This window comes from Temnothorax americanus, unplaced genomic scaffold, assembly GCF_048541705.1.
Source record: "Temnothorax americanus isolate GAGA-0224 unplaced genomic scaffold, ASM4854170v1 Scaffold17, whole genome shotgun sequence".
Lineage (NCBI taxonomy): Eukaryota > Metazoa > Arthropoda > Insecta > Hymenoptera > Formicidae > Temnothorax > Temnothorax americanus.
The window spans coordinates 1771897-1798139 of record NW_027509307.1 but is presented as its reverse complement, the minus strand read 5'-3'; the positions used below and the strand labels follow the sequence as shown (position 1 = coordinate 1798139).

General features: G+C 36.7%; 3 protein-coding genes across 10 annotated transcripts in view; 2 read left to right on the top strand and 1 right to left on the bottom strand.

The window, feature by feature from the left end:
* LOC143895883 (uncharacterized) overlaps window positions 1-8212 on the top strand; it is a 32255-nt gene extending 24043 nt beyond the window's left edge. The window contains exon 4 of the mRNA XM_077403325.1: window positions 5860-8212. Coding sequence (XP_077259451.1) covers window positions 5860-5902 — 43 coding nt within the window. The 3' untranslated portion in view covers window positions 5903-8212. The remainder of the gene's footprint in view (window positions 1-5859) is intronic.
* The window catches only part of LOC143895895 (nucleolysin TIAR), a 529366-nt gene that overhangs the window by 217199 nt on the left and 285924 nt on the right, over window positions 1-26243 (bottom strand). For all 7 annotated transcript variants that reach the window (XM_077403351.1, XM_077403356.1, XM_077403354.1 and 4 more), the window contains one exon: window positions 9224-9281. In XM_077403351.1, coding sequence (XP_077259477.1) covers window positions 9224-9281 — 58 coding nt within the window. The remainder of the gene's footprint in view (window positions 1-9223; window positions 9282-26243) is intronic.
* The window catches only part of LOC143895897 (uncharacterized), a 250285-nt gene continuing 242685 nt past the window's right edge, over window positions 18644-26243 (top strand). For both annotated transcript variants that reach the window (XR_013256491.1, XM_077403361.1), the window contains exons 1-3: window positions 18644-18825; window positions 19729-19844; window positions 19983-20027. Coding sequence is in view for 1 of the 2 variants with exons in the window: in XM_077403361.1 (XP_077259487.1) it covers window positions 19772-19844; window positions 19983-20027 (118 nt within the window). In the remaining variant the exon portion in view is untranslated. The remainder of the gene's footprint in view (window positions 18826-19728; window positions 19845-19982; window positions 20028-26243) is intronic.

The window sequence follows — 26243 nt, the reverse complement described above, 5'->3', positions numbered from 1 at the left end:
GAAGCATTTTACCCGAGAATAACCATTCGTTTCTCATTTTACAAGTTATTAAATATTTCTATCGTAATGAGCAGATAACAAACATTAATTACATTTCTATTTAATTAAGAATTCCTTATACATATGAAGTAAATATGAATCTGGCATCGAGTAATTTTGTGCCGCTCGTTATAATTAACGGTATAATTGTTTTACATATAAGTAATCGACTAATATATGTGTGTAATACTGACGATTGAGGTGCCTATCAGTTTCTTGGTATATACCAGATGTAATAACACTAATAGCTATTGTTGGCTGCAAAAAGACGTTAGGCTTTAAGAGAATGTCCAAGAAAAAGCAAGTACATGCACGACGGGGTTTTCGTCGCGACGTAATCTTTATAACCGCCCATAAACTCTGTTTTTCATATCGTTCACAGGCTCTTTTACCCTTGTCCCCTTTCCCTTTCTGTTTTCCCCCGGCATGTGTCACGACAAAATAATTTTCCCTCGTCTACGGATAAGACTTCCCTAGGTGAATTTTGCATTTTAAAATTATTTGCCCGGCTATCTGGTATAAGGGTAGATATACACCGACGTGATTCATTTCTTCGTTAGCGCCGTATTTCACATTGTGATCGCCGTACTCTTACGCGCGAACACCTTCCCGTAAATTGCTTCGCAGTTTCTCTCAATAAAGCTTACGTGCTTCTTGGCCTCCTCACCTTGTCGTTAATTCAAGATCAGTTTGATAGTCTCGCATATTATCACTTGCCCTCATTTAGAACGTTTAATTAATCGTGCATACACACTTCATAATTAATTTTGATTTAGAGTAGACAATTATTAATTCGTAAAGTTACGATAAATAATTTTTTACATAAACTCGTATGTATATATGTATATACATATATATATATGTTTACGTAAAAAATTGTTATATTTTTACGAATTGATAACTGTTTTTTGTATCAAAATTTATTATAAATGCATGCATGTCGTTATGTATTATTTGATGTAAAATAAAAAACAATAAAGTAATAAAGTAATAAATAAATCGTAAAATTAAAAATTGTTTGTTTGAACATAGTTTTCATAGTTTATGTTTCCATTGGCCAATTCCAATTTGTAGTATATTTAGCGAGTGGGAGGAGTGCTAAATTGTGGATTGTGTAAGACATATCTTCCTCTGCGGTGTGCATAGAAAGGGTCGCGGTGAAAACGGCGGTTGTGTAGCATAAATGGTGGTACATTCGACCGAAGAGGGGCCACCTTATTCACGGTACTTGAATTATCGTACCCAGAGGATTGCAGTGATTCTCACTATCGAATATTGCACTGTTGTTCGGCGATCGTGCGCTGGTCGCGAAACAATGGCGAACGACAAACCCTTATTACTCTCCTAAGGGAACTCTTAGCATAGTAATGTCCGGTCACTGGACGAGCCTCGCGCGCGTCTATTTTCAACCGTTCACAAATCGCGTTGCGCGTTTCTCGCAGAAAACCATGTCCGGTTTTATGCCAAAAGGGCGATTCCCGGCGTATCGCTATGCGTGTAACGCACGTAACAACCACAAATACGTTACGCAATCTCTTTTTTATAGTATCCAGCATTGACGTTTTGAAAACTATATACGCGAAATTCAAACGAATCGATTGTTCATGCGGCGCGTGCTTTTAACGATGGCGAGTTATTGACATACTTGACGTTTGTTGTATTTTGTATCTAGTTATTGTTTCAGCACGTTTACGCATAATTCTCTTTATAAGCGGCGTTCAAAAAGTATATACTTTTTTTTCAAAAATTATATAATAGCTTTTTCTCAAAGCCTTTAATTCTTCATTGGGGAAAAGTCATGCTGACAATAATGTGAATAGAAATAGTGATTAGAAAGTAATGTACACAGATTCATAATAATATATCGCACGACGTCGAAATCATTGGTTATGGCTATTTGGTGAGCAACACATGTCAATCACTCATATATTACGTTACGTAAAACAAATATTTTGCAGCGCACAGCTAGTATTTCGTCGAAATCAAGAAAGATGGTCCTTCATACATTACCACATCTTTACCATCGAGAACACGCGTCACGACCAGAGATTTATTGTCCGACTGTCATTGCGTACGAGTAAGCGATTTGGCCGAAATTCGGATTACACATCGTGACAAACGTTCGGGTCATGCGGCGCGTCACCCTTTACGTCTGATAATATTTGTTAAAATACGCACAACGAATCGTTGTGTTTTTTTGACATCAAAAGCGCGACAGGATAGCCCCTGCTTCGTTTGCCAGCGCTGAAAAAATGACTTCAAAATTGGCCCAACATTTTTCTTCGAACCAATCTGCGAGAAACGTGCTCGTAGAAAGCGAGCGGTAAGTAGTTCGAACTTCCGGTTGGCACACGGTGGCACCGTTTCCAAAGTGTGTACCTCGCATAAAAGTCATCCTACGGTACACGTGTGCAGGTATAGGTTGATACGTACAGGCGGCAGTGCAAAGTGAAGGGTTGGGGTAGGGCGCGTGGCTACATTAACTTGATTAAAGCGCGTATCCTTCCATCAACGGAACGCCGATGGGCGTACGTGAAAATAATCCTTAAAGCTTGGGTCGAGAGCGAAAAATAACGAATTTTCCTCGCTCGAACTTCCTTTGTAACGGTCGCAGACTAGAAATTGTGAGCGGGTCTGATTGTTTTCGGGACGCAGTCGCCCGGAAGCGAAATATAATAATTCCTCATGTTTGTTTTTGCATCCCGGTAATTACATCCAAACGTGCGGAATGCGGTAAGCTTTTCCATGCATCTGTGATTATACACCGAGCAGCGCGCATGTTGGATGTGAGTGTCTGCGCTTTTACGACAAAGCGACAGTACTCCGTTTCCCCATGCGGTAAACATTGGCTGGTATCTGGACGGCATTGCACAGAGAATGTGATACATGTATATATACATACACATATACGTATGTACACTTTTTTATCATGATGGAGGTTTCATATTTCTTGTATTTCATTAATTAACCCTTTTACTCTGATGGGCGAAAATCTAATATATAGTAGTATTATTTAGCGCTTTATGACGGGAAGTTATGAATAAATAGTCTCGTGAAGAGAAGATTTAATAAAATGAGTTTACAGCAGCTTCTTTTTGCATGTGTCCTTTAATGCTTACATCCTTCCATCAACAGAATGTTTTAAATACAAATAATAATTAACTGCCTTGAGATTTCCATTATTGTTAAATATTAAAATTTTTTTTTCAAATTTTTTTTTCAATTTTTGATAACAAGAGCAAAATAATTGATGGAAGTCCCTCAAATAAAATAAAAAAATATGTATCTTCCGAGGTATCTTCTATATGTTTGTTTCAAATATTTTGTTTTTAGCTGCTCCTATCGGCTCTTTATTGTCTTTATTATCGGTTTTGTGTTTTCGGATCCCGGAACCTATTCCTCGTACTTATTAGCTCATGTATGGAGGCTGGCGCAAGATTCGATCTCGATGTGATACCACATCGTGGTTTACCGATTCTCCCATCGGCCGTGAACTGCCCACAAATGCCAACGGCAGGGCTTTCGCCACACGATGCACCACGAAGCGTCGTTACACCACAAGATTCGGAATGGGCGGGGGTGGCACGCAGAGGCACGTGTATATATTTATGCGTATGTTGTATGCATGTACAAGTGTATTTGAATGTAAGCTTTGATGCTACAGCGTGAACAAAGAGAATGCATGATGCACTTGTCTCCCGCGGCTCATCCTATTTTCTCGGTCCGTTGATCTGCATCGTGTCGCCAGTTAAACACGGATTCCTCATGAATGTATGTATATTAGAATACTTGTGTTCGCAGAACGCATATGTAAATGAGCAACCTCAGTAATCCGTTATAATTTAATTGATATCAATTGACCTCGCACTAATCGTAAATCGTAATTTTTTAGTAAATTAAGAATTTTTTCTCTCGAAGTTCTATTCGAGCGTATTAAAGAATATTTTCGTAATCTATCAATCGAACTAGCGCAAGGATAAATTGGCAACTGAATCAGATTTATATCCGGATTGGAAAATCGATGCAATTATTAATTTGCGGATCGTAAAATACAAATTGCAGAAACGCAGCCCGATGTAAAAGAGGTATATGATGCCATCGTGGAAATGCAAAATACTAAGGCGTAAGCGAATAGACATGCAAAAGGAGGACGTGAGAAATAGAGTTTGCAATAACGGCAATAATGCAGGTAAATGGCAAAGACACGCGGCTTATGGTTTAACCGTAAACGCTTCTTGCCGCAGATAAACAGAATAGAGAAGCGGAACTCAAGGTGTAACTCCTTTGTGTGGAAAAGCCTCGTAAATACTAGCGCGATTATCCCCTGACGCAATTCATAATGCAGGAAAAACGATGCACGATTACACAGTCAGCTAGCCAAACCCAATTCAAAGCTTTTTGCCACAATCCTCTTTCTTTGTTTATTCTTCTCTCCCCCTCCCCCGCTTTTTCTTTACCGTTCCTTTTTCTCTGCGCCTTCTCCAAGTACTACCTTTCCAGACAACGATCAAAGAAGAAAAGTGGAACAAGGAATTTTTCTCTTTTCCGAACTTCCTCCTTTTATATATCCAGCGACGAGTCGGTATCTATTTGTAGCTACAACGGATGTGGGCGCGGAGATTGCATGTCGCTATTAGGTAAAGGGGTTCGGGTGAAATTGATCTATAATATCGGGGTCACTATCACTGTAAGGGATTATAGGCAAATCTGCATAGCGATTGAGATAATTGAAATTGCAATTACACAAATAGCAATTATGCAAATCATATTGCAAATGTTGTCGCTTTAAGTTTCGGGAATACGCTAATTTCAGCAAAGCCGAAATATCCCTTCGAGAATATACGTATTGACGCATATGCATATATTTATCTGTGTATCGTAAAATCGCACATATAAGTAAGAGACTGGAGTTCATAATTTTTCCTTAAAAGTATGAAGATCTTTTGCTCCTTAAAGTCCGCAGATAACTGCTATTTGTTTTAAGTAAAAATTATGAAGCTCTGCTATACTTACAGGCACGGCTGTTTTCTACGATAAATATATTACAAGACGCATGAAAGTCCAAAATATTTTATCGCAATTCGCCGCTCGTACTATCGCCGTTTGTTTCGCTTCCATGCCGGCCATCTTCAGCCGCTATATTTTCATCTTTGCGGAATATACGTCGCGTTAGATCCCACGACTGCGTATTATGACACTCGCATAAACGACCGGTCTTAAAGTCACAGTCCACACCAGCTGGTACTGACCTGAGACTAATACAATCTGCCATCGCGTAGAGACATTCCGCAAACATTCATATATCGTTTCGATCCGTCACGAATACTGCTATCTCTGACACTCAGCTGCAAAATAAATACTTGAAGTTTCCCGATATGAAGTACAAACGTGCTTCAATCTAGCAAAGAGTTTTCACAATTTTAGTTTAACTCGGTTTATACTTTATTAGTTACAAATTCTTCTTCAATATAAATAGCACGATTTTCTAGCTTTATGTGAAACTTGAGAGACTATGTTTAATTCTACGTAAATTTTGAAGTATACTAAAATTTCTGAAACCTTAATTAACGCGTTAGAAATAAAAAATATATTTTTTTCTAATATAAAAATTTTAAGATAATCTAATATATGTATATATAAAAATTCTAAAACAGTCATACGGTATTGTTTTATATCTATAACATAAATGAATAGAAAAACTATAAAATAGAATAATTCATACATGATGCAGTTGCAAAGACACAACGTTCCTCAATAGCTATTTCCTTAGAGAAAGCAAAAATTAACACGTATTAAGATTTCTCTCCTATTTTATTACAGTCTCGTGGACCAACGTACTTTTACACGGAAGCGCGACGTATAAGAGTCAGAGCCGCAAAATGTGCGCAGGTGCATCGGCGGTGGAGTTTACTAGCAATCTCTCGCGGAAAAGTAAAACAACCCGTCGTTCCAGTTGCAGCCGCATAACACCTCTCCCTGTATCTATTCGCCGAATGCTATATACATATATGATCGTGAAGAGGATGGCGAAGGCAGACGACGCACGGCGACGCGGCGACGGAGAGGGAGAGGCGGTAGGAAACAAAAGCGAAGGGAAAACTCTGGCCATGCTGGCAGCTATACCGGCATATTTACAGAGAGAATAAAGGAGAGAAGAATACGTTTTAGTTTTGCATTTGTCGCCAAGGAGAAATAGTGCTTCGAGCGAGGAGAGTGCTCCGGTAGGTACGCGTGGGTGGATAGCGACGCCGCGCCGAAGGAAAAAGAGAAGTGAAGAAGGGGAGGGAAGGAGTGGAGGAGGTGATCGTAGGTAGGTAGGTAGGTAGGTATAGCAGACTGTCGGCCGGCGATGGAAAAGAGGACGACAAAAGAGATACGAGACTGCTATATCTAACCGCGTCAGCGGGTGTGAGCGAGTCTCGGGCTCGAGAGCGAGGGGGATGCAGGTATAGCAACAAGGGGTGGCGGGCAAAACGACAGGAACGAAGGACGGGAGGGAGCAGGAGAAGCCAGGATCGGGTCCCATGTGCCTGTCACGGTTTTACAAGTCCATAAAAAGAGGAATTTCAGACTGAGTTAAATATTGCTGCCGCCCTCACTGAATTTCAAGCACGCACACGCGTACGACCGCCTGCCGGTACATATATAATAGGGCATATCCACAGAGACGCGACCGCGCATCTTTTCACACGTGTAACGAGCACGTAATGGCGGGAGGAATCTTCCTGTGATATTTATTTAGCCGTCATGCGCGCTTGTTAAATTATTTCAGATTGCCCGGTCCGCGCGCAAAAGTCGATGTCGACAGATTTCGAGATGTAGTTAGTGAATTTCACTCATCATTCCGTATCGTTCACGCATTGTTGCAAATCAATTGTAATGTAACTCTCAAATACGTGAGTCCACGTCATGCTTGTCATCTCGCAAACGTAAGAGACAATATGATGTTTTTGTAAAAAGAAAAAAAAATCGAAAAATCTTTTCTAATTCGTCCAGTTTGCATCACATAATCTGCATTTATATCAACCTTCCTTATGCGCACGAGCGTACAGAGATCGTGGGAAGAAAGTAGTTATGACGGGTTTCATGGTTTATGGCTGATTCTCTGGGGATCCCAGACACAGGAAGCAAAAGAGATTATCACAAGGGACGTACGCTTAATCCCGAACTACCGCTGTACCGGACAGCCTTACGCGTAGAAGTTATAGAAATACATGAAACTGTATTACACCAAGTCCCATTTCACTGATTATCCTATGCTTTATCTACGTACACAAACGTTGAAATAATAAATTATATATGATTACGATAAAATTATAACTGTGCACTTCAAAATCCGCGATGAAACTTGTAAAAAAATATGTCGCGGTACTATGCTTATACAAATAAGATTTTTATACGTATGATAATTTTTTTATGTGAGATATTTTTAATTTATTTTACATTGGAATAAATAAAGTACATTATAGCATTTTTTGTCCAATCCAGAAATAAAATTGCAATTATCCTTCATCACGATAGATAATTATTTTTCAGCATTGATTAATTTACGTTCGTTATGTATTGTAAGGTAATAATGTTCCAGGAATACAATTTCGTTTTTCGACAATAAGAAAACTGGGATGTAAACGATGAAAACTATATACATTGCGAGATGCTGTTGGGAAATTTATTTCCGACGCGTTGAATCGAATGTAGAAACTATAATAGTTTTTGTCGGATTGTGACAATTCTTGGAATTGATTTCTATCATGCATAAATATATAGTAGATGTTTTTTAAAAGCATACTTTTATTTTAATTACTTAAGCATTATGTTATAACTATATTAATATTTTATAAAAAATTAATTATTTTACGTAAAAATACTGCAACACGTTGTCATAAATATATAGTAAAAAGAACAAAGCATTTTTAGTGAAGCCATTTGTATTCACGCACGATTCGAATTTTTTCTACGAGAAATTGTATTACCGTACATTAACATTTCTACACAGAGGTTTTCATTGCCAATGTATATATACTGGTAACAAAAGTCTCAAACATTCGTCGTCATTAAACATTCGATTAATATTTCATTCGATTAAACACGAGTAATTATGGTTGTGTGGAATCAAAGTAAAATGATATTATTAACAATTGATAAATACATTTTTTTAAATAGAATATTAATTTAATGTCACTGGTATTGAATTATTTTATTTTAGCCGGTAAATTAATTTAATCTTTATTCTACAATAATGGGTTTTGTAAAATAATCATTAAAAGAGAACATATAATGGTTTTTTGCAGATATAGGTATAACACGTTCCATACATCATAATATATGTAAAGTTTTTTTGCAAAATTAGTATTTAAATCGATATTTAAACAGAGAATAAAAATTGGAATAATAATAAAATAAAATAAACAAGCTTTTTTATATTTTTGAAAATATAATCTAATTATTGTAATTAATATATTTGTAGTTTTTTTTAAACTTCCAGTCTATATACTTTATTATTAAAAAGCTGCGAGTTATACTTTTATCATAGCGTTTAAGAAATAATTGATTTGTAAAATCAATTATTATATATGTGTCACACAAGCATTATAAAAATAATAAATTAACGATATAAATATAAGTATACATATTTCATAAAGTATATTTTACTTACGTGTATTTTGATAGATAACATATGTTAAAAATGCACACAAAAGTATATTGCACTAATATCGCAATAATGATAAATAAACGGTATAATATTCCGTTTAATTACAATTAAATAATAACAAATTTCTAGCACAAATTTTGTAAACAAGATATTATTGCTTTATTAATATTGCTAGATTTCATTAATGTTATAAATATTAGATTAATGTGGAAATGTTAGATTGAACTTCTTTGACCTCTTTGCTACTTTACGTATTATTGTCGATATTGTTTAATAAAATTTTCCTAACATTTTTTAACAATATTTTTACCTAACATTTTTTGCATAATATATGTCGTAATCAACCCAAAATGCATTTTAATTTGCGACAAAACAGCTTTAAAAAATTCTCTTTTAGAGTAATTCTCTGCTCGGACCAATTAGTATGCGAGTCCAACAAGTCGAGCAAGTATAGGATCAAAGGCAAAACGCACGGTGCTAAAAATATTTTTCGTGTAAAGACGAAAATCTGAAAACTGTGGGCATACTCACTGCTCGTGTCCTGTTTTGGTTGGTTACCCGGCGACGTCGCCCAGTTAACTTTCATCTCCTGAAACATTTAAAAAAGAAAGAATGCGTTTAATTCTACGTGAAGAGACACAATTTTCAGCAAGCTTAAAAAATATTGATATTATACAGGCAATCTTAAAACGCGCCAAATTGTTTTCTCCAATTACGTCGGCATATAATTTTTAACTTTTATAAAACAAAGACAACTCTTTCTACAAAAGGTTAAACTTAATATCAACATTTGATAAGTTCTACTGTAATATTCTTTAATCTATTCGAATAATCTTTAATCTAGTACAATATACAAAACGTAAAAAAATCGATGTATATGAATATATATATCATAGTATAGAAAACAATATTATTTCCTACACTAATTAAGTTTGATTGAGATCATAATTGTAGAAAAAGATATTTAATTATAAAGCGGTTAGATTGATAGCTAATTTAATAATCATGTATCAGCAATAATGAATACAAATATGAATTATAAGTCGAGATTAAATATAATTTATTGAAGCTATTATATAGCTAGTCATTTTCTTACTCGTAAACTGTTTTTATAAATCCACATTCTGCGTTGCTATTGACTTTTAGAGCTACCGAAATTTCTTCGACAAACTTAGGAGAATCGATCACATTACTTCTAAATCGGATCTGCAGATTCCGGCAGCGAGGAAGTGGTTTCACTTTGGAGAAGACGTCGGGTGGCGGAAATGGGACGTGTCGGGTATCGTCGAGTCCTAACAGACGCCGTAAACTGGATTCTTTATGCATCACCGTGTACCCGCTCGTAGCGTCGCAGATATTCGATAGATAGTAAAAGTCATTTCGGTGGAATCGATCGCGGTCCAGGAAAAAAAATGAAAATACGTAAAAGCGACGGAACTACGACGAGCAAGCCGCGGAATAAGTTCTGCTGTATTGAATTTCGCAACGTACGGAGCGTTTGCAAAGAGCCAAGTTAGTTTAGAAAAATAACTTAAAACTATTATACGCGTATATCGCCCATTATTGATTTAATATCTTCTTTTGTCAAAAATCTCTTTAATTAGAGAGTACGCCACGAATGATAGAAGTCTATCGATTTTATCGACAATGTATTGTTTTTTTTGTAGACAGCGCGGATGTGCAATACCAACGTCTCTTATAAAATATAATATTGGCAATTAATAAGCCCTCTGGAAAACTTCTATATAAAAACATGTGTTGAATTCATCGACACATTTTTCTTAACAATGCGTACTCTTATGTTTAATTTAAATATAATTTTAATCAAACTAAAATCAATTTAATGCATTCATCAGCGATTTCGTTCCTTTTGCGTAATCCTATATTGGCAATTAATGGCGTGATAGATTTCACGAGCATGATATAAGCAGGAAATAGTAAAATGTTACGCAGATAGAAGCACGCGAATAATAAAAGTCACGCGCACGATACGCAGAAAATGTAGACAGGGTTAATGGAAGAATGGTGTCACCAACATGGACGACACACCAGCCGTATCAGTACGTGTTAATTCGCTACACGCAACCCGCGTAGCGTTGATATTGAATCGTTACTTTTCATTTTCTTGGCCGTCGGGATAGTCGACGTCGACCCTCGGCGTCGTTCGTGCAGTCTCTGGCAGGTACGGTATTTAACTCTCTTGGATTATGAGGGTTTATGAAACTGGGCGCATAGGCTGAGATAAAAAAGCGCTTTAAGACGAAGCAATTAGAAAGACGGTTATTTTAATAAAGACCGTACAACCAAACGACAACTTTCTGTTTACGTGCTTTTAATATTTTTCAAGTTGAATTATATTCAGCGAAACTCGTACCAGATTTTTTCAATGTATTTTTTTCTTACTGCTTTTAACTGAGATAACAACATAAAATATCCTGTATAAAATTGCAATGTACGAAATATATCGCATTAAAAATATATTTTAACATGAAAACGCGGATATGTTGATTATAATGATAAATTTATTGAGTTTCTGCCAGTAATTTTTAAAAGTGGCATTAACATTTCATTATAAAGCTGACACAATATAGTCGAATGTAAAATTAACAATTTGTAATAAGTAATAAGTAATAAAGCGAAGAAATTCTGTTGTAAAGTGAAGTAGCAAAAATTCTTTATTATATTAGATATTCGCACGTACATTTTACAATACATATGCTAAAGAAATTAATGTAAATTGGTATTCGATTTTGATAACGCTTTTGATTTAACTGTTCGTGGGATTTGCGTCTCCGCGCGGACATATTTTTCGTAATTTTGCGGACCCGCATTTGAACGCCGATGCTAAATACATACCTCGAAAATCGATATAATCGAATGATAATTGAACCGAATTATAGCGAAATGTGCGAACAGAGGCAAAATATTCCGTCCCGCTTGATAAAGCATTTACGCCCACGCGGTGCTTTGTACGATTATCAGCCAGCCGCGTATCGTAAACTATTTTACAAAATATATTTGGAAGCGACATTGGGACGCCACAACTAAACGGTAAACTAACCGTAGCAAATAGTTTGCCGGATAGTATATTGAATACTGGTGTGTGTACAGAAGTTAAATAATCTGCGTTATTGTCCATTATATAGCAATTCTGAATATAAATTATCTCTACCCGGCTGATAGCTTCGTTAGTTATGGAATGAATGACAGGAGATAGTAGTTTGCACCGTATACACAGTATATATACACATTCAAATTCTAACAAATATAATAAAAAATAATATCTGCTCTGCTATTTCATTATTTTAATATACTTAACGTTTAATCACATTTCTAGAGATTTTCTGCTAGATTAGTTGTTTCAGAAAGAAAAAAGTATAATGTGTGTGGGCGTATAAGAACAAGTGTGACAAGAACAAGTAATGTTAACGGGGGAAAAGCGCAGCGCGGAAAAGTGCAAAGGATAAGGAATACGAAGCGGGGAATAAGTAAGTAAACGAGTGACTATATAAGTATAAGGAAACGAGTAAGTCTGGTAAGTAAGTAAGTTAGGATAGGACGAACGCGCGCGAGTGCCCAAGACGGCCAGTACACGAACACTACGGGGCCCCGCAGTGTGTCTGCAGCAATTTGCAACTTTTAATAGTTAGCGGGTTGCGAGGTCGTCTACCGGTCCAGAGCCCGTTGTTTTATGGTTTATAGGGAAAAAAAGCAAGTTTACATGTCGTAGTTTTGAACAGTTAATGCACACGCGCCTTATGCTGAACCCTGCCTCTTGCCATATTTATATATTAAAAGGTGAAGTTTCCATCCGATACGCCACTTTCGTATTACTCTAGGCGTATATCTAAACTTCCGTTTTGAATAAACCGATCGCAAAACGAGGTCGACCTAGTATTCTAACTGCCGCGCGAAATGACGACTATATCGATACCTCGTGTCCCATCAAGCAGCCTCGAGTCTGCACTATTTTGTAAATTTACTCGTCTAAAGGTTATATTTTTAATTGATTTTTCTTAAGATATTTGTTCACACACAAATAAAAAAATAGACGCAAAAAGACGATAATGCTTTTACAAAGTGTTTCCAAATTTTAATTTAATATTGGAAATTATACATACAATATTAATGTTTAATAATTTAAATTAAAGATCTTTACCTAAATATCTTTACGTAACTAATATAATTTTAAAAAATAAATAAAATATATCAAATTTGATGTGCTTTTCATTTAAACAATAATAAAATGCACGAAAATGCAAGAGAAAAAATCGATAGAAGTAAAACGTGCAATTAATATGATAACAAGTAGCAGTAAAATAGAATAAATTAAAATTTACATCACATTCACTGATAATAAAATATAATTTTAATCAGCAACAAAAATCTAATAGTTAATTATTCTGTCGTTTATTCTTACTTAATTTAATTCTCACAACAATTTCAAATAATCCTGCTGCTATGATCCGCTAAAAAGACATTCCTGTATTCACGAGTGCATGGAGGTGACGCGAGGAAAATCGGAATTTTTTATCGCCTTCGTCGCGTAAACAAAATCGAGGAATTTTCTGACTGGGCAAGTGTGAGATCCGTTTTGCCTTTTGCAGCCTACGTAGCAAGCTATGCTAGGAAGCGACAAATCTTGCCTGCAAACTATCGAACTGTTGCACAGAATATTGCGTACTTCGATACCGAGGGGGAGAAAGGGAATGGATCAGGGTGACACTTTAATGCGAGGCTTAGACCGCGATAGGGGAGCGATTACATATTACAGATGTGAAGGTTGAATTATTGCGAGCGAATATCGGCAGGAAATCGGGCAGAAATTGCAAGCTACTGCACTTTTGATCTTAGCCGGGCAGTCGCCTGCCGGTCAGATATTTATTGTCCTATTATCGTGATTGATGCGAGGTTCGCTGCCCACCGGCTAGTATCTTATATAAGTACATTTAATGGGGGTAAGGCCGTTTCGGACTTTCGCATGACGAAGGGCGCCGGTCCTATATTGTCGTTTAACGTTATGGCCGATACAGCGTCCAATACCGTGGGGTGGATTTGTAACGTTTTCTTACTTATGCCTTCTTATTTTCTAGCCACATTCCGCCACATGGCGCCATTAGTCGACGCGGCACCACTAACGCTTCTCGCCTGCTGCGGTAATAAGTCACGGAAATGCTATCGTAAGAAATTTACGGAACACTCGCTTTACTTCCCGCGCGTACGAGAAACACACTCGCAAACGGGGTCTCCCAGTAAACCCCGTGACAATCCGTGTCGGTTAAATCGTTAATTACGCTGTAAATATCAGTACTTGGAATGCTCGAGGTATATTGACTTCGCTCGTTTCTAGGTTCGGTCTAATTGATTCTTTTTACCGTCGCGACAACATATGACAACTATTTTGCGCGAAAAAGAACCAAGCGTCCCCTCGCAAAAGCTTAATACTTGTTATTCTTTCCGAGAAAGATAACTTTTTACAAGTTCACTCTATTCCAATCTAGAAAGTGTAATACATCTTTAGCTTCTTCTGAAATTTATAACACGGTGCTATTATTGGAAAAACTATATATCAAGTAAAATAAAAAAAAAGCAAAAAAAATCGATATCGGACAAAAGGCGAGTCGACAGATTAATGGTTAATTAACTGTTAATTGCTAATTAACTAATGTAAATAAATCAATCGCAGAACCGCACGTTAATCGTTAAAATAATCTATATAGGATAGGTATTTTTAGCTTACATATCAATACCCTGTAAGCAGAAAATTGATTTATAATGTCACTTTCGGTGCGACCGCAATAACAATTGTGATTTCAATAGTGCTTGAATTTCAATTATTCATTATTAACTGATTACGCTGATTGTATAAAATCGATACTGTGAGCTTCAGTCACAATTTATGAGTTATCCTGAACAGTGCTGGCGTTCATAAATTTGTGTAGATAGATTAAATATTCTTAACAATTTATTTAACCAAAATTCCATCATGATTACGATTAATTTATAGAGTAATAAAGCTTTTTCGTTCAGTTTGTATATAACTTATACAAAGAATTCTTTTCTACACATCATTAATTGTTACAACCCATTAGTTATAATTATTCATATCGTTGTTTCCAATTTTATAGAAAACAACAGTAGGAAGTGATAAAAAATTTGTAAAAATCAGACGCTGCGTGAATGTATTGATTCTATTCCAAACAAATAAAAACATAAAAATATACAATAACAAACCAAGTAACAAACAGATTTTGAGGAAATTCCTGAGGAAATAATTAAAATGGAAAATAAATGAAATGGAGAAATGAGTAACATCCATATTTATAGTCATTACATAAACCTTGTATAAAAAAGTATACTTGAATTTAATTGAAAATAAAATTTTATATCTCGAGAGACACGTACATTCTTTATTTGTGAGCACGAAACTCAACGATGCAATGTACAAATTTACTGTTTCTCAGTCTTTCAATAATTTTATTCTTATAATATGTGTGTGTGTTGTAACTCGAACACCTTTCTGAGCATCCAATATACATCTATAGATTTTTACAAATTCATTAAGTATACTTCAAACTGAAATAAAATCGGTGTTTCCCAATTATGACACGCAGCAGCGAAATTATTTAATAAGAAATATTAAGAGCAAATAAATCCACATTCTAGCCACGTCAAAATTAATGTATATATTTGAAGAAAATAATTGTTAAACGCATAAATTAGTTGTAAATAATTAATCTCGCAAGTATCGAATAACATCACAAATAATAAATTATTTACTTCATGGTTGCTCCGCCGTCGCTTGATATATACCTCCCGGACATCCTTCCTCCTCTCAGATTTCTCTGTTACACTCACACGACACTCTCACTCGCGGAAATACAATTAATTACGATCGCGCACGTACTAATTATCGGAATATGACGATTACGCAGCATTTTGCAGAACTGTTAATCAGATGCGATGCGCACTTTCTTATACTACTGCGACAGAAAGAATTACGTGAAAAAAAAAAGAGTATATAGTCGCACGAAGTTACGATCCGTTCGATACTTATAATTATCTCGCAAATTAGAGATGAAGGCTTTTCATTAATTGCTAGCATTTAATTTATAGGCGCGTTCGAGCAGGCAAAGCAGCTAGCCCGTGATGGAATATGATTGATTCTTAATTCCGGATCCAGCCTATATCACATTTAATCGCTCGGCTATAGTTGCTTCCGGCTCAAATGTACCCTTTGTTACACGGTTGAGAAATATTAAAATACGGAATCTCGATTACTATTATTTATTTCCCAATTAAACAGCGTGACGTTGCTTAAATCGAAATCGATCCGTTTAAGCGCACCTATAACGTTTCCTTAATAATTCGAAAATGATTATCGGCATCTTTTATGTCGATACCATTTTATTATCCTATCCGACAATTAGCAGCGCATTACTCCGCACTTTTAAATAATAAACAAAATTACGTTTAAATTGATAAGACATTCAAGGCGCTATGTAAAATATATTTGACTCTATGTATTATTAAAGAAATAACTGTTAGAAAAGTACGCCAATAAAATATAATTTATATAATTGCTTTTATCACCATTCGAAAGAATAGGTTGCGTGAAATATTTATTTTAATAAATAGCCTTTACCCCGATACGTGAGTCGTCAATCGCAGTATACATATTTTCGCTCGTAAGAAATACTGCTTGCAGAACTTCTTCAAGATTTTCGTACTTTATCTTTTTTTTACAAAGAAGAAAATAGAAAATTACTGCAAACGTTATTATTATTAAATTATTCAATTAATGAATTAATATTTCCTATTATCAGATTATCGGAAGATTATTGTGTAATTACATATGTAACATAATATGGACGATACAATATAGATTATGTGTCATCAAAAAATCGAGATTGTTATAATTAGATATTAATTATATTGCGAATGTGCAATATCACCTTTGAAAAAGTAAATGTAAAATGCAAGACACCGAATATATTTCAAAATTATATTATATAAAGTATCTAGTATATTCAGAGTAAAGAGTAATAAAATAATATTTCAGAGTGACGAAAAGTTCTCGAGTCTCAAGAAATTTTCTATCTAGCCAATCAATACGCTTAAAAAATTTGTCGCGTATGACAAATGAAATATTACTCTTTAGCGTGTGGCCTTGTTTGCTTTGATATACCCCGACAAGTATCAAAATACGTTTCCGTAATTATTATGTGATTATTATTTAACGTTTTATCAATTTCTAATATTTCACGCAACCTATTCTTTCGAATGATGATAGAGCAAGCAATTATATACATTATTATTTTATTGGTATACTTTTCTAATAGTTCGTTCTTCAATATAATACATGGAATCAAATATATTTTACATAGCAGCGTAGGCAAAGCTGTCTTTATTGTTACTCGCGCGGCACGTTTCGAGTCGGCAGGTAACGACGCGAACAACTGCGTCTATCGCTCGAACCGAACTGACCGTTATAATGCCGTGTGACGTCACGCCAGCCTAATTTCACGCTGCTATGCGGCGATTGCGGCGAAGGATATATTGTTCCCCCGCGTAATTCCCGCGAAATCGAAACTTTCGAGAAATCCGTGCGGTGACGCGATAGGACGCGATTGCATGGATTTGCATACGCATCGAGACGATCACCCATCGATCCCGACGACTCCGGATACTCCGGACACTCGTCCGCGCGCGAAACTTTTTCTCGATCAGCAAACAGACGTGAGAAACGCGGAGCAGGCGCGACACGTATACACGAAAAGGGAAGAGCGCGGGGAGCGGGGGCGAGAACGTCACTTTCAGAAAAGCCGGGCGAAATAATCGAAAATAATAACCGTCTATCACTCGACCAAAAAGCACAGCACTCCGATCCGTTTATTTATATACGCGAGGTTTGTTTTCGACAAATAGAAAGAAGCGAGTGGCGACTTACTTGCGTATCGTCGAACCAGGAGTACCTCCGAGATTCGCCATATGCAATGATTGAACAGGTAGATTGTGTTGCCGCCGCCTTCGAACGTCGCGAGACGCGTTAATCGCGATCGCGCGGACCATCGCGGCATCCGTGCACTCGAGACGATCGCCCGTCACTCGAATCGTCACTATCCCGACCCACGTTCACACGCGAGATTCACATCCGGCGGATAAAAAGACGCGAGAACTGCGAGAAGTGCGTGGCGGCCGCAACTCGTCGTCGAACCTTCTCGCTACGCGTCGGCATGAATATAGCCGTTAATTATCGGAAGGAGAGGGGAGGGGTACGTTCGTGAAACGTTCACGCGGCGAGCGGCGCCCGCGGCGCCCGCGCCGGCTTCATTGAATACGAGCGATATTACACGAAAACGACTAAACACGCAAGATCGAAAAATGAGTTATATACGTATGCGGCTGGGTTATTGAAATAACGCTTTGGAGTTTAGTTATTTTTTCAAAACGGATTAACTCATTTTTGCGTAATGTTAAAAGACACCGCGTATGAATTTTGCGTTTACAATCACGCGAGAGCGGCATTATTTGAAATTAGCCGCGCGTGAATCACAAGTTTCGCATTCCCGTTCATCGCACTCGTCGAAGTCGTCGTCGTAAACCGAAAAACGATTTATCTATTATTTCGTAGGGAAAGATCGAATGTGGGAGTTAAAAAGTTCGCGTCGCTCGCGAGCCGTCGCTCTGCAGTCGCTGGTAAGTATACCCTGGCCGTTTATATCGCCGGAGTTGTTTACGTTTTTTGGACACCCGGCTTTCCTGGATTCCTGGAAGCCTCGCGCCCAGCGCCCCGCTCCCCACCCCTCGCACCGGCGAGACGCTCGACGGGACGTATACCCTTCCCCCCACTCTTTTCAAATTTTTCCTATTCACTGTATATAGGCGCGGGCGCGCGGCGGGCGGCGGTATTGGTGCGAATTCGGAGCTATGTTCAGGCCGCTCCGCGTTTCTCGCCTTCTCTAACCGTCGATCGATCGTGAATCTTCCGGCTCCGGCCATAGGCCGTATTGGCGACGCCGCGACGAAAGGAGACAGGTGCCATTGTGATTAAAGAAGAAGGAAGATCGTGTGTGAATCTCATCCAGCGAACGAGAGTGTCGGAATTGAGCGACGGTCGATCGTCTTGTCACGTATGTAGATCCATATCGCGTCTCTCGATGTTCGCGAGTGCAGGCGTCGAATTAATTGATTTGTCGCAGCAGGTGAATTTCGTGGCGAATCCGCGTCTCTTTGCTCGCGCCGAGAGAGTGAATCTTGTCGGAGTAACGTATATCTACCGTCATTGCGCGTACAGTGAATTTCGAAAGTTTCCGTTCCACACGCAGGTGATTTTCGGAGTCGCGAAGAGTGTTCTCTCGATAGGCCCGGGTTCATCTCGAGACAATGTGTACACACTTTTTCCGTTTTTCCGTACGATCGACGTGTCTCTCGACGTTCGCGAGTGGCGTCGAATTAATTGATTTGTAATCGAGTAAACGCATCTACCGTCGTTGCGTATATCGAACTTTAAAAATTTCCGTTTCACACGCAGGTAAGATATTTGTGTCGCGGTCGTCGCGGAGCGTTTTTCTCGGAAGAGTCGCGGCTTCTCGGTAACGTCTCATTTATTTTTAGATTAAAAGTACGGAATAGTGCGCGAATTATCCGATCGAATAATTCATATAAACGATATCATCAGCACGAAAGAGATGTCGATATTACAAATTCTCGAGTATTAAGGAAACGTTGTGCAGGTGCTAAATCGATTCCGAGTTGAGTAATAATTATTGACTCCATATTTTAATTTTTTTATCGTATAACATAAATTTTATGCTTATAAACGGACAATTAATGTATGAAAATGCGTTGCCTCTGATTTACGAAATATCACGAATGTCGAGCGTATAGAATCGTATAATCGTACTTTTTCTCTTCGCGATTATAATTTTTCTATTATAATATAATCTAAGAATGTCTGTGCGTATCGCGTTTGACTAATATCCGGAATATCGCAAAATGCCACGCACCAATAGTTATATTCTAATAATTTGTAGGTATATACGTACGTGCAACCGTGCTTTCGCGAGCGAGTGCTATATGAGTGCAACAGTGAAATCTGAGAGGAGGAGGAGGCCTGGGAGGCATCGGGCGACGGCAGAGCAACCACGGAGTGAGTAATTTATCTTTTATTACTTTATTTGTTATTTGCGAAATAAATTGTTTATCATTATTTTATACGCTTATAACTTTCTTAAAATCTTAATTATCTTGGGCGCTACTATAATTTGGATTTATTTGTATTTTGCAGCTCGACATCTTTTATTCAATAACTCTGCTGCTGCGCATCGTATCGGTGAGTGACAAATTTTATTATATTTTGATTTGAGATAATGGATTTTTGTGGTTGATGCATATAGGACATTTGTAAATATTCGTATGTATATTTTAAATTTTAAAAATAACAATATTTTACAAATAATGACGTGCAAATATAATATCTCATAGATCCATTATCTTAAAACAGATGGATTATAACAGATTAGCGCTAATATTTAATTCTGGAACATGCAACTGTCGATTAATTGTGCAAAAATGTGTAAAAAGCTCTAGTGCGTTATCGATATATTCATTTAGCAGCACATTTTGGTGCTTATATAAAATATTAATTACAAGATACACTAGAGTCACTTAAAATGTATAGAACATCTCAAGTACAGGGAGGGAATAATAGGAATGCTTTTGCAAAGTGAGTTCAGTAAAAAGCAATACCTAAACTAGAGATTAATTAAAGTTAAAAATTCTCATATGCTATATATACATTTATAATGAAAATATTGAGGTGCTACGAAGTTAGTTTTTAATGATACAGTTAAAGCTTTCCGTCGATTCTGTTACGCGTCTGTGAAATCGCCTCTAGCTAGGATCGTATCTATTTTTTTTATTCGCATTGGCTATAAGTCAACGGCAGTACGCTCTTTGTAACTGCATCGGACAGCTCCATGATTACGACTGCATCCCCAGATACGCGTGTGCGCCTCGAGATCCGGAAGCGTTTTAGTACATCAAGTTTTCTCCCGGTTTTCTATTTATTCATTGACCAAACCGTTTATCCCACGCAGTGTCGCACGTTGGGCGCGCCCAAGTTTCCTTCCGGTTTTCTTGTTCGAAAAGTTAAGGGAACAGTACCAAATCCTTCGTGCACATGCCGCGCGAGCGTTTGTTTCGAATGCGGGTGTTAGCCGCATACGTGTACACCGTGGTGGAGTTTCGGTCGGTGGTCGGATAGGGAATATACACAAGATATAGAGTAGGAGAAAGAGAGGGAGAGAGGGGGGAGGATGAAGAACGAGAGGAAGGACCCTTCTCCTCAGGTTATTCGCGTGTATCTATATGGATGCGATGTGGTAGTTGTGATGGCGATAGTGATCCCGTTGGTGTGCACACTCCGTGTAGACGGAGGAATATTTCGCCATACCGCGCTACCTTATGATATATATGATTATGCCGCGTGCCCTCCGTTCATATCTTATTATGTATTACCACTACTGTATACACAGTCGCCTCACTCGTCCGCTTAGAGTCTGGATACTTCAAGGACCAAAGTGGCTTCGGTTTGTCCGTCGCCGCAGATCGTCCGCTCTTTATCGGAACGGATTTGAATGCGAGAATCACGATCGCGGATACGAATATGTCGAATAGATGTATACAAAGGCTGGGAAAGGATAAAATACGGGAGGAAGATATGTGAGATGTGGAAAAAATAAATATAAGAGTTTGATCCGTTATAACAAAACCAAGATTCTGGATTCTTTATCGAGCTAAACACAGAGCTTTGAAAGGGCATAATGAATATATGGAATTATTCACTTATTTTATTCTCTACTTTTATTTTGGTTATTATTAAAATACATAAACTTTGATCTAAATTGTTAGCGTGGATCGTGCACAAAACCTCTTGAAGTTTTTACATAGTTATTTCGACAATAATTTGATTACCTGCCCTATATGTGTGATCGATGGTTTAAAAGCGTCTTCCTATCGCGTTTGTAATTGCAAACTCGCCTGTCGTTATTTAATCGAGTGTCAAACGCGGTAATCGTCGTTTTTGTATTCTCTATCGCGAGTAATTACTCGTACACGAATTTAAATACCAGCAGCTAATGCGCTGATATTAACGGTTAACGGAACGCTGAATATGGTTGTACAATAGACATCGTCAACGAAGATATGTAGCCTCAATAAAATTTAATAAAATATGACGTAACAACGCGATATGGCCCTAATGTAGATATAAAAATGATTTAAAGCATTCGTACATAGATGTATTTCTGGAATATGATAGATCTCGTGATTTTGAATAAAATAATTAGTTACATTCGTAGACAAAAGATTTATTACGATAAAATACAAAAAAATTAATTTTGATCTTAATACATTTTACATTTTAATATGGCGATCAAAAATTTCATTAAACACGAGATAATAAAGTTTATATAAATAAATATTATCTACTCTTTTTTGTATTTTTTCGATAGTTTCATACATATTCTGATTTATTTGATCATTAGGCAACATTGTAGGCAGGAGAAATTTCGTTTAATACAACCCTCGTTTCACGGATAAATTTACAACCGCCCCTCAGGGAAACATTGATTCGTGTACAGTAGGTTACTAGCAAATATGCATTCCATGCATATCCGAGATCGACCATAGCTTAAATAATAAAAGATCAATTCCCATATATCACTTTCTATTAGTACGTCCCTCGAAACGCACGTGCGTCATGCATCAACTCAATCCATTCTAAAGATCGTTTAATCCTAAACGAAAGTGACTAGTCCCTGGAGAAAACGAAATAGTCAAATATTTATGAGAAAACCAAAAAGATCTATCAGCGAATAAATGTTTTAAACGACGCGAAGTTTAGATAAGTTAAAACTTTGACTTTGCCAAACTTTATTATTTTATAAAATTGCGTAATCCACTAATTTACATAATTTTAACGTAATATTTTATATAATGTTCTTAAAATCTATATCTCCAAGCATGCACGTGTATGAAAAAAGTTTCATCCATTTATTGGATTTTTTAATTCATTGTTTTATAAAGACAAATATAAATTTACTTGCAAATAATCGTGCTGACAAAGCAGGAAGATGACGGAAAATGACTTTAAACGCGACGGCTCTTTCGTTGAGTGAATTTTGCATGTTACACTCTCGGTGACCCGCGTAAAACGCAGTTTGGCCATAGTTGCTCCGGTAGCTCGACGACGAACGATGCGCTAGGCATTCCTGACAGAAAGCACGTACGCGTTCGCTAAGGTTAAGCGAGAAAGCTTGACGCAAGCTTTTGGCGGAAGCCTCTCATCGTGAACACCCGTCCCGTGGAATGCGTTCCTCTTCAAGTGGCTCCTCGCCTCGCGAAACATTCTAAACGCGTGGCCCGAGAGTCGCTCCACGTGCACGTGCAGTCAGAGAAGCGAGTGTTTATTTCGTCCGAGAAATGCGTTTTCTAGATCTACGTATCTTACGATACGAGATGACCCGCGTAAAACGCATTTCGGCAAGTAGCTCGATTGTCATTAGTGCTTGTTCTTCAATCAGTAACTTCTAAAAATACAGATATCATAGATTCTAATTAATTATGTCGGAAATATTTTTTAATGATTTGATAAAATATATATCTTGTATCACAGAAAAAAATTATTTTTGTTACTATAAATAACGTACACTCCTATTGCATTGTTAAGAAATAAAATTAGATACAATTAAAATTGGATAAAATTAAAAGTTCACTTAAAAATATAAGACATTTTATTTGATTTAATAAAACTTATGTTATACATATATATATATACATAATGTTTTTAATTTTGGTGCTTAGAACAAATAATCACATTTAATATAATAGTAAAGAATATAAACTAAAATATATAAATTTGAGGAAGTGCAAATTTCTCAAAAGAATTCTTAGAAACAATTTTGTTTCTAAGAATTCTTATGATTTTAATATCGGACAATGTAAAATTTATTTTTCCTACGAACTTATAGGATGCTACTTCTACTTTACTTTGCATGTATAAGATGTATATGAATAGAAAACTGTTTGCGAACCGAGATTGCTGTGGGATTTCTCCGCTTGTATGTTTAAAGCTCGATAGAATGCGTATATCGTCATTTATTGCTTGGCTGAAGTTAAAGAACAAAAGTTTACTTTAGAACTGTGTCTCGGAATTGAACTCAAAAATTTCTGTTTAACTTTAGTTGATCGACTTCAATCTACTTAAAAATAAACGAAATTTTTACTAGATTATTATTTGATCAGATAATAACAAATGATAGTAAACTAGAGGCTTTCAAACTACGATAGTAAATACAACCATGTAAGAAACTCTTGCTAAGCGAAAAAGTATCGAAATAGTAAAACGAGAAAATTATTTGCTCTAGTTTGTTCCGTACTGCTATCAATTGGACGCACTCTCTCTCTATCAAGTTTTAATTCTTTTCTCTTCTTTAAAGCGTTTAAAGGTACAAAGTAAATTTTTCTATTGGAAATATATAATCAATACTTGTGCTTGTGTGTGCGAAGATAGGTGTTATACTTTTTATAGTGCGAAAGTATCGTTTTACTTTGTAATGTGACATAATTACAAAAATTATCAGGAAGTTACGCATTAGACAGGTCTGGGAATAAAACTTTATATCGTTCGTTCGTGATTGTTCATAATGACATTACGATGTAATTACGTCGACGATATTAAGCTTCGTAAAAGTTATCTGTCTGGATTCTCATGGGAACTTACAATCATAGTTTTGAATCTGATGACGTTTCTGACTACGCACTTCTTTCATCTTTGAAGAAAAATGAAAGAAAATATATTAAATGCACAAATACAATTTTTTACATAACATACATACGTACTTTTATAAAACTATAATGATTGTGCATTTAATTTTTTAATATGATATATTTATAAAAAATAATGTAAAATATTCTGCTACAACTTTGACATAAACATATTTTATTTCTTTCGATAGAATTAAAAGTAATTGAGAGATTTCTTTATTTAATCAAAATTATAGATTTATAATTGTGGCATGTAAGATTTTTATGTATTATTATAAACTAGTGCGGAATATTATTAATCATCAATAAAATATTGTCGGAGTAGCCATTCAGAATGATAGATCTCTTCAAGTTTGCTGTCTTAAGCGTATCCTTCTTTAGCGAGGCTTTAAAGATAACAAGGAATCAGGATAAGAAAAAGCGAGGACTTTAAAACATTCGCGTGTACTTTTAACGGCCTTCCAGAGAGATGCTGACAGTGGATAACTCCTTTGTTTCCTTCATTGCGACCCTCTAGTCGCCCTTTAGCATGAAGAAAAGGCGACAGCAGCGAACGAGTCTTTGAGTGGCAGCAACGAGGGGAAAAGGTGGCGAATGCAGCAGTTACGAGAGTCAAACGCCGAATACTTCCGTCGATATTTAAATTCCGCATCAGGACGAGGACGACAGCGACGAAACCGACGCAGACGGGTCACGGACGTCGTTTCTCTGACTTTGATCCTCTCAGTAATTACATTCTTTCGGTTTGAAGGCGCGTGGTTGTACAGAGAACCTTCGAGACGTTTTCGTCGTAGCGCCTTCCCCAAAAATCTTTTCTCCGTCACTCGTCTCTCATGGCATACGTAGGTATAAGCCGCGTGCAACAGTCGGCACCTTTGTGCACAGCGACACGTATTCGCATGCCATGGATCCTGCCACGTAATCCTTTCCGTATATAAGGATATTGGCCTTGTACGCTTCACGATAAATTCCTGCGCGCTTCTCAAGTATTATAATTGGGATATTGTTTTTCTTTTTTTGTAACGCATGATGTATCTTTAAGAATATGTGTTTTTGCACATTTTTACGCTTAATAATTTCATTTGAATTAAAATGGTAGGAAAACTAGATTTGTGATCGTAAAAACTTAATCAATAATAATCATGTTTCATTGCTCGTTACACAACCATTGAAGTCTTCGGTAAGTTATACTTACAATTACAGATATCAAAATATAAAAAAATCCTAATTTTTTATTGCATGAGTAGTTGTCTGTTAATGTTAGCTAACTTGATATATTGATCAAGTTGCAATAAAAAGTTACAATTTTTTTCATATTTCGATACCTGTAATTGTTTGCAATTGCTAGTGCTATATAACTATGTATTTGAATTAATGAATGCAATATAAATTGATTTTCTATCATTTCTATTTGGTGAATTTGGCTTTATAACGCAATTTCACACGTAAAAAATGATAAAATTGATAAAATTTATTTATTGATAAAATTTTGCCGGAATGTCTTTTGCAATATAAGTAACGTATATCGATCCGTCGACGGTGACGATCATTCCCGAATGTAGGAATAAATCATGCGTGTTTCAAGCTATATGTCATTCGCGGTGAGGTATCAGCCAGGAAATGGTTGTTTCGATACATACGTCGCAGTGCAGGATCTAGCGTTCTGCCTTCCCTTGGGACTATCGATTTACGAGTTTCCCACCTGGGCAAACGAGAAGTT